Genomic DNA, 10,139 nt, shown 5'->3' with positions numbered 1-10,139 from the left:
TGCAGCGTCTAAGCGCGCGGCCATCTTGGGACAAAGAGTCTAGTGTTAAAGTATGAGTGAATGTATGTTACAGTCTGAGACTGAAAACTGAAAAGATTGAGTAGTAATAATAAAAAGAAACAAAAGGTAAATAAAAGAAAGTATAGGGGTCTAATGAAGGTAGTGCTGGGGACACATGGGAAGGGGAGGGGGAGAGGGTTAACTGGTGAAGGCGAGCTTGAAGAGGTGGGTTTTGAGGGCCTGTTTAAATGTTGGCAGGGTGTTGGCCTGTCTGATGTGGTTGGGGAGGGCGTTCCAGAGGGACGGGGCTGCGGCTGAAAAGGCCCTGTCACCCCAGGTCCGGAGCTTGTATGAGTGAATGTTTGTATGTAGCTCTAACAGTATGAGTGAATGTATGTTACAGTCTGAGTGAATGTATCTAACAGTATGAGTGAATGTATCTAACAGTATGAGTGAATGTATCTAACAGTATGAGTGAATGTATCTAACAGTATGAGTGAATGTATCTAACAGTCTGAGTGAATGTATCTAACAGTCTGAGTGAATGTATCTAACAGTATGAGTGAATGTATCTAACAGTATGAGTGAATGTATCTAACAGTATGAGTGAATGTATCTAACAGTATGAGTGAATGTATCTAGCAGTATGAGTGAATGTATCTAACAGTATGAGTGAATGTATCTAACAGTATGAGTGAATGTATCTAGCAGTATGAGTGAATGTATCTAGCAGTATGAGTGAATGTATCTAACAGTATGAGTGAATGTATCTAACAGTATGAGTGAATGTATCTAGCAGTATGAGTGAATGTATCTAACAGTCTGAGTGAATGTATCTAGCAGTATGAGTGAATGTATCTAACAGTATGAGTGAATGTATCTAGCAGTATGAGTGAATGTATCTTACAGTATGAGTGAATGTATCTAACAGTATGAGTGAATGTATCTAACAGTATGAGTGAATGTATCTAACAGTATGAGTGAATGTATCTAGCAGTATGAGTGAATGTATGTAACAGTATGAGTGAATGTATCTAACAGTATGAGTGAATGTATCTAACAGTATGAGTGAATGTATCTAACAGTATGAGTGAATGTATCTAACAGTATGAGTGAATGTATCTAACGGTATGAGTGAATGTATCTAACAGTATGAGTGAATGTATCTAACAGTATGAGTGAATGTATCTAACGGTATGAGTGAATGTATCTAACAGTATGAGTGAATGTATCTAACAGTATGAGTGAATGTATCTAACAGTATGAGTGAATGTATCTAGCAGTATGAGTGAATGTATCTAGCAGTATGAGTGAATGTATGTAACAGTATGAGTGAATGTATCTAACAGTATGAGTGAATGTATCTAACAGTATGAGTGAATGTATGTATGTATGTATGTATGTATATATGTATGTATGTACTGTATGTATGTATGTATGTATGTATGTATGTATGTATGTATGTATGTATGTATGTATGTATGTATGCATGTCTGTCTGTCTGTCTGTCTGTCTGTATGTATGTATGTATGCCTGTCTGTCTGTCTGTATGTCTGTATGTATGTATGTATGTATGTATGTAGCTCTTACAGTATGAGTGGATGTATGTATGTATCTAACAGTATGAGTGGATGTATGTATGTATTTAACAGTATGAGTGAATGTATGTATGTAGCTCTTACAGTATTAGTGTATGTATGTATGTAGCTCTTACAGTATGAGTGAATGTATGTATGTATCTAACAGTATGAGTGAATGCATGTATGTATCTAACAGTATGAGTGAATGTATGTATGTATCTAACAGTATGAGTGAATGTATGTATGTAGCTCTTACAGTATGAGTGGATGTATGTATGTAGCTCTTACAGTATGAGTGCAACACAGCGTTGGCATACAGACCTGTAGATGCTGTGTGTGTGTGTGTGTGTGTGTGTGTGTGTGTGTAAAGAGACCTGTAGATGCTGTGTGTGTGTGTGTGTGTGTGTGTGTGTGTGTGTGTGTATAGAGACCTGTAGACGCTGGGCTCTCTGAGCAGGGCGTCCTCCAGCACGGTCCCGTGCACAAAGTCGTAGCAGATGCCGTTCTGGAAGCTGCAGTGGATCTGCGGGCCGCAGTCGTGAGCTCGGAGGATCCGGAACATCTCCACTTCCCTCTGGCGGTCGATGAAGAGCTCGGTCATCCTGCCGTACACACGCACCAGCACCGCCCCGGCCTCCTGCAGCGAGCCCACGAAGCAGCCAATCAGCTGGTTGGTGATGCCCTCCGTGAACCTCTGAACAACACCAGAAGAAGAAAGGTAAGTGCTCCGAGTTCCGTGTAGCGGTTAACACTAGAACATCTGTGAGTAAAGACATTTTTTTATATCTTTGCACTCGATCAAATTTCAGGACCCTCCTTTCATGACTTTTCCTAGATATGTGCGTTCTACCACCCAGTATCCTTACATTTTCAAAATCACGATAATCAGGATAAGCTAGTATTAAGCTGTTTTGCCGTTTTTCTGTGTAGGAAGCAGGGTAATTTACAAGCAGCCAACTAGTGGTCGTTGTGTGTAAGTAGCAGCTTGAGCATTGTAAAGAGGGGCGGCTCTTTTAGTAGGTAAAAAAGCCACGGCTGTTCTAGTGTTAATGCTGCTGCCTTCAGATCACATGCAGTATTAGCTCCACGATTGAAGCATAACTTCAATAGGTTTCCATAATTATTGCCAACATATGACAGATATGTCATAATAGTAAATGGACTGCACTTATATAGCGCCTTTATCCAAAGCGCTTTACAACGGCCTCTCATTCACCCATTCACACACACATTCACACACCAATGGCGGCAAGCTACCGGCCCGCTCACTGGGAGCAATTTGGGGTTCAGTCTTGCCCAAGGACACCTCGACATGTGGCCAGCCGGGGCTCGAACCGCCGATCTGCCAACCTTGCGATCATTAGACGCGACTCTACCTCCTGAGACACAGCCGCCCCTAATAGTTTATGACACCAAACTTTACTCTACAGATAACAATGATAACACTGCTATGAGCAATGTATTTATTTGAGATGTATTATGTTGATTGGTTGGATGCTAAACTGCATTTCGTGGTATAGTACTTGTACTCTGCGATAGGGCTGCACGATTAATCGATTTAAAATCGAAATCGCGATTTGAAATGATGCGATTAGCTAATCGCAAAGCCTGCGATTTGCCTGCGATTTTATTTTATTTATTTTTTTATTTTTATTTTTTTGCTATTTAGCAGACGCTTTTAATCCAAAGCGATTTACAATTACGAATTACAGGGACATTCCCCCTGGAGTAACTGAGGGCTAAGTGCCTTACTCAAGGGCACACTAGTAGTGGTGTGGTTTCAGGCGGGATTTGAACTCACAACCTTCCGATCACAAGTCCAACTCACTAGACCACCACTACCCGTATGGGATACGTCATACAGCGCGTCGGATTCAACGTCAATGAACGTCAACGTCAATGAACGTCAACAATGAACGTCAACAATAAAAATAGGTGATAGATAGATTCATCCAATCACCTGCCAAGTATTTTTTGAAAGTACCTGCCCTTTTCCAAACAGCTTCCAATTAAGCTTTCCTAGATGGTTGTGTGAAACAAACCACCTGAGTCAGGTTAGTAATGCTCCATCACATGTTTTAATCTGAAGCTTGATTTTAAAGCAACCCAACTTTAAAGCAACCCAATGTAAGTTTAGTTCTTTCACTCATAGCTCGGGCTGTGGGGGTGCTAGAGGAGGGAGCCTCTTAGTCCCCCTAAAGACGTTTTTTGCTATTTAAAAAAATAATAATCGCAAATTAATCGCAATCGCGATATCTGTCCAAATAATCGCAATTCGATTTTTTCCCCAAATCGTGCAATAAAGTTGAATCTAATATAATCTAATGTTGTAATGTGTGTCTGTAAGTGTTCATATTGCTTTCTTGTCAGGTCTCTCTTGTAAAATATATATTTTTTATCTCAATGAGCCTTAACCTGGCTAAATAAAGGTTAAATAAAAATAATAATTATGAGTGAAAACAATAAAAAACACTAGTCACACGAGAGGTCACAAGTATTCAAAATGTCTACATCTAGTATGTTCTTCATGTAACATCACTGATCACACGCGCCATCTCTTACCATTATCTCACCATGTTGTTATTAGAAGAATATTCTAGATTCTATAATAATAATAATAATAATAATAATAACAACTTTTATTTGGATAGCACTTTTCCTGCTAATGTTGCAGCTCAAACTGCTCCAATCATTATATAATCATCATTTTATTATTTAATCATTTAAAGGCAATATTAAAAAGATGGGTTTTTATTCTTGACTTGAACATAATGTGCTGAGGTTGCATCCCTAATGTAAACTGGCAGTGCATTCCACAATCTGGGTGCATAAAATGAGAATGTAGCCTCACCAAATATCTTCTTTTGTACATGTTTTGTCTATATTCACCTTTTAAGGATCATAGTTTGCGGCCAAATGATTATCAGAGTCTGTACAGCACATCTCTATGTGGCCGACTACTACAGTGTGTTTGCTCACAAGGCCTCTTGCTTCCATCCACTGCCTGCTCAGCATTCTGTAACCCCCTCACCCTGTCCTCTGTCACCCCCCCACCCCGTCCCTGACGCCCCCGTCCCACCCACCCTGAGGGGACCACATGGAACACAATGTTTCATCAAGTGCCTGAGCGAACAAACACCGCGGCTGGACATTTGATGCAGTATTCATACCGCTGGGCTGAGAGAGAGGCGCTTGAACAAACATGTCACAGCTTCCACAAGATGTGCTCCGACGAGACTCGTTTTTGTCATCAGAACCGATGTCTTACGTCGGAGCCAAGAGGTCAAAGGTCAAAGGTGTTCAACCTGTATTGAACAAGAAGTGTGGACGTGAGGCTAGACTCTTTTTGTTTTGTTATCCTCTGAAAGTCTGTGATCTAGCCAGCTATAGCAGACATGTAGTAAGTAAGTAAGTAAAGCTTTATTTATATAGCACCTTTCATACAAGAAATGCAGCTCAAAGTGCAAACAACAGGGATAAGAACATAAAGGGAATATAAAAACATATACAAGCATAGAATGAATGTAAAAGCTGGGGAAAACAGTCAAAAGAAAAGGTAAAGATGAAATACAATAAAAAAAAATACATTTAAAAAAGGGAAACAGTGTACAACCTCTGCCTTAACGCTTAGTAACCGCTATTCATCTTCTCATCAGCAGAATACCTTTCCCCTATCCATTTCATCTCCCTACCGTACACAGTCTTTCTGTACTTCTCACTGGCAAAAACCCAGTATCAACATTGCAGTTTCTTTATTTTACACTTACTCAAACCTCCTGACAACGTACAATCACCTCTTTCTCATCGATCCGCCAGCACCAGATCACAGTATTTTAACTAACTGGATTTGTAGCCTCACTGTCGTCGTGACGTGTTGTGAATATAAAGTGAACATTGGTGATGTGTTGTGAATATAAAGTGAACATTGGTGATGTGTTGCGGGCACATTTCATGAATGTTACTTTACCTGTTGTGGCCAATAGAGTAGCAAAATAACAGCATCCGCACACTCAAACACTGTGCAATTCTTATTGTTTATTGCGAGCTTTCAAGTCATAGACGGTCTTCAGGCATAAAGCAGACAAGTGAATGCAGTGGTTTGAAGGGTTCAAACATCATCACTTGATTTAGCCAACGCACAACACCTGTGTCAAAAAGTTCACCTAGTGGCTAGGCATCATGGGAATTGTAGTCTTAGATTTAGTGGACTACAAAAACATACACAAGCGTTCATGAGACAGGAAACACCAACAACAAGTACAATATATATAAATAGCAGAACAAAAAACAATAGAGAAATGTTACAAACATGCAGACATCAGGCAGTAGCCATCATATAGCATAGAACATATACATCTAAAGTAATTTATTCATAGCATAGCACATCGTCATTTCGAAATCCTCATTTAGACCTAGGGGTGGTAGACTTTCTAGGGTATGGATCCAAAAAAGCTCTCTCTGGCATAACGTCAGCCCCTCTCTGAAGAGTAATCTGCTCTATGCCTGTTGTGGCCAACAGATAATAATATGTTTGTTGTTGACATTCTAGATGTTCCATCCGTTAAATGTACATTCTTGGCATTCAGTTAAGGAGACACCTTTATCCAAAGAGACTTACAACAAATACATTTGTCTAAATAAGTGAATCATCTATCCATCAGTCATCGTAAGAACAAGTCATCTATGCTAGGGCGAGGGGCGATTGGCAGTCATAATGCTAGAAGAAGGAAGAATAAATAAAAATAAAAAGTTACCATGAAGAGAGCCGCCGTCTAATGATCGCAAGGTCGGCAGATCGGCGGTTCGAACCCCGGCTGGCCACATGTCGCAGTGTCCTTGGGCAAGACACTGAACCTCCAAATTGCTCCCAATGAGCGGGCCGGCGCCTTGCATGGTAGCTTGCCGCCATTGGTGTGTGAATGTGTGTGTGGACGGGTGAATGAGAGGCCGTTGTAAAGCGTTTTGGAATATAAGTGTTATATTATATAAGTCAGTCCATTTACACAGGAGACCCACATTTCAGGGATAGTTCCTCTGCCAAGGGAGAGTTTACCCAAAATCACATATTTGCCTCCTTGACCTGTACGCAGTCTATGAACGAGGGCAGACTTTAAATCCACACTTTAGTTCTAGTCATCCAGCCACTGTCACCTAATGCTAACTGTTAGCATTTTGTAACAAAAAACCAATCAATTGATATTTAGCATTTCTAGATACATAGCTTTTATTTCATGCCAACATCATTTAAAGTAACTTAATAATTAATAGTCCCTTTGAGGTGATCTGTCCTTGACAGTCTAAAAATGATATATCGGAGGAGATGTGACTATTGGTTTATGATTACAAAATGCTAGTGATTGGTGACAGTGGCTAGATAAACAGAACCAATGCGCAGACTGCAGTCTGTCATGTCTGTTCATAGACTGTGTTCAAAGAAAGGAAACAAATAAGTGATACCCATCCCCTGCATGGTCAGGAGAGACTGAGGGAGACCAGGCAGTGAGACTAACCAGGGAGACTAACCAGTGAGACTAACCAGTGAGACTAACCAGTGAGACTAACCAGAGACTCTGTTCTCGTCCTCTGTCTGTCCAGCTGGAATCAGCTCAGTCTGTCGTCCTGGTTCAGTTTTAATGATCATTTAGTGATCTATGAACTCTGTCCCTGAAATCTGTTCCATGAATCATTTCATTTGTGTGATTTTTTGCACAATATCTCAGACGCCACTTGGACACTTTTTGACAGAACTTAGATGAGTCTTGCCATAGAGATCTGGAATTTCCCAAATGACACTGACTGGCCAAAGGGGGGGTGGTATAGAAAACAACTGAAATTAAAAAACATTTTAATACATTTTTGGCATTTAGCAGACGCCTTATTCCAAAGCGACTTACAATCGATACATTAGACTAAGCAAGTGAATCATCAATCCACCAGTCGTAGCAGGAAGAGTAATCTAGCTCAGGCCCGGGGCCATTGGCAGTCGTTGTGATAGAAGAAGAAAACAATATAGCTATCACACTATCCACTATCAGTAACCCCAGATTACAACTAGATACAATCACTTACTCAGGCTGGAAAGAGGTGAGTTCACTTGCAAGTTCATGTGAGTTCAAGTCCAAAAATGTAATTGTAAATTCCAAACTTGAACTGAACAAGCATAATGTTCTGTGAATGTCTTGTCAGGTCATTTGTTACACATTGTTTGAGCTCCAGTCATGTACTCTTCAACATGTTCTCTCTCTCTCTCTCTCTCTCTCTCTCTCTCTCTCTCTCTCTCTCTCTCTCTCTCTCTCTCTCTCTCTCTCTCTCTCTCTCTCTCTCTCTCTCTCTCTCATTAATCCACAAAGCATACATTTGAATAATTTTCAACAATTCACACAAGGAGTCATTCGTGGTCGACAACATGTTTATTGTTGCTTTTTCTTTTCTTTCTAAACTTTGATTGGCTCCTAGTGTGTTCCCTTTTTGTTTCATATTTTCCTTCAAGTCATCACAAACCGTACAGACACAATGTCTGATTGGAGGAGGTGGGGGGAGGAGCGGGGGGGGGGAGGGGCGGGGGCCCTAGGGGTAAGCCTCCATGCCTCTGTGTGTTTAAACTGGACCCAGGTTTGATTGAGAGGTCACTGTCCCGCTCCACTGCAACCCTGACAAACACACATCCCATTTTTCCTGGAGATTGACCAATTGTTTGCACACAGCGGAGCAGAGTTGTCTCTATCAGAGCTGCTATATTGGCTGATGAAAGATGTTCCTGCTAATGGATTTGGTTTTTCCACAATGTCGGAGATGAGGAGATTTTCTTTTTCAAAGTTCAGCAAACTGTTAGAAGCACCGACCGACACGCCAGAGAATCCCCTCACCACTAGCACAGAACACTAGCCAGGCTGTGGGCTTGGCTAAACGTGACGGCATCTGGTGAAAGGCGGGAAGAAGTCGGAAACCGGCCAAGGGAAGACCACATAACAACCTGTGGAAGAGTTAGGCCTCTGCATATCTCGCTTTTGTGTAAACATTTAGTCTAGATTTTAACGATTTGTATGACGGCTTTGCTTCGCGATTCTTGGCTTTATTTTGAAATGTAAAAAAAGAATGCAATGGATTCGGTCGGTGAGTAATCCCCACTACTACCTAGTTAGTTTAGAGTAGTGGGGATTACTTGACTAGCGAGTGTGACTTTCAACGACTTTGACATTTATTTACATTTTTCAGAATAAAACTCTGAACATTTCGATCGGTTCCCGACTTGTTCCCGCTTTGATAAATAGACTGCACTTATGTAGCGCCTTTATCCAAAGCGCTTTACAATGGCCTCTCATTCACCCATTCACACACACATTCACACACCAATGGCAGCAAGCTACCATGCAAGGCGCCGGCCCGCTCACTGGGAGCAATTTGAGGTTCAGTGTCTTGCTCAAGGACACTTCGACATGTGGCCAGCCGGGGCTCGAACCTGCAATCTGCTGATCTTGAGATCATTAGACGGCGGCTCTACCTCCTGAGACACAGCTGCCCCACTTTCACCAGCTGCCGTCACACATGAAGCCCCCCATAACACATCATACCTCCCCGTGGATATACAGTACGTAGGACACACTGACCTTCATCTGGACGTCCTCTCTCTTCCACTGAGGCCTCAGCCTCCCGAGGAGCTCCAGGACTCCGCCACGAGGCTCCTGCTCCTCCACGTACACGTTCAGGTGGAGCAGCTGCCCCTGGGGGCCCTTGGAGCTTCCACCCTCCATGGCTCCTGATCCAGCCGATCCACAGCCCCCCAAATGTGTAAAGGCACTGTAGTGTAGTAGTCTGATAAACGGTCCAAGGTCTTCAGACCAAGCTGAGTGGCAGTCCAAGCAGAGGAAGTGTGGATCCGAGGTGTGTAGTGGTTCGACCGAGTCCAAGTCGAGTGGAAGTCGGACCGAGTCGAGCGTTTAGTGGTTCCCAAGTAAAGTGGTATGCAGTTGGTAGAGACCCAGACCCAGGTTGGGAGGTCGTCAGTGATCAGTCACAGTGATGTCCTGCCACTGGAGACACCGAGAGCTTCTCAGAGAGCCAGCTCTGCTGTCGTTTACATCCACAGATGTTCCTAGAAGCTGTGAGGCCAAGCCAAAGGGTTGTTGCTGTGTCACCTATTCATCTAGACACCTTGCGTCCCTTCACTCACCAGGGCTCCTGAAGGGACAATGTTCGCTTGGCCGTACCCATTGCTCTGGTTTAGGTTTAGTCTGTGGAGGGTTTACATATTAACTACAAGGCTTGCGAGCGCTAAAGCAAAAAGGCATAGCTTAACATGTATGTGAGCATGAAGAGGATGTAGACAGGGGCTTCAAACACATACTACTACAGTATGACATGTTATCAAATGAGAAGGGGTGGTACGTAACCTTGGGAACCTTGAGAATGTAGGACTGTAAGATTTAGACTATCGGGGGGGGAAATTGGAACTGGTTTTCACCACATCCAGGGATGATGAGTGATCAATTTACACCGAGTAAAATATTCTTTAAACACAGACGTTGTAACAGTCCTTTTCTCTCTTACATGACTGTGCTT

The 10,139-nt window shown here is 42.3% G+C and overlaps 1 protein-coding gene across 1 annotated transcript in view; it reads right to left on the bottom strand.

Annotated features, from left to right (window-relative positions):
- The window catches only part of LOC308164992 (ethanolamine kinase 2), a 43,809-nt gene extending 33,965 nt beyond the window's left edge, over nt 1-9,844 (bottom strand). The window contains 2 exon segments of the mRNA XM_080539080.1: nt 2,012-2,274; nt 9,188-9,844. Of these exon segments, the coding sequence (XP_080395206.1) occupies nt 2,012-2,274; nt 9,188-9,331 (407 nt within the window). The 5' untranslated portion in view covers nt 9,332-9,844.
- Nucleotides 9,845-10,139: the final 295 nt, after the last annotated feature.

The sequence above is a fragment of the Nansenia antarctica genome, assembly GCF_963989245.1.
Source record: "Nansenia antarctica genome assembly, chromosome: 9".
NCBI classification, from domain to species: Eukaryota; Metazoa; Chordata; class Actinopteri; order Argentiniformes; family Microstomatidae; genus Nansenia; species Nansenia antarctica.
This window is presented reverse-complemented; position numbering and strand designations above follow the sequence as displayed.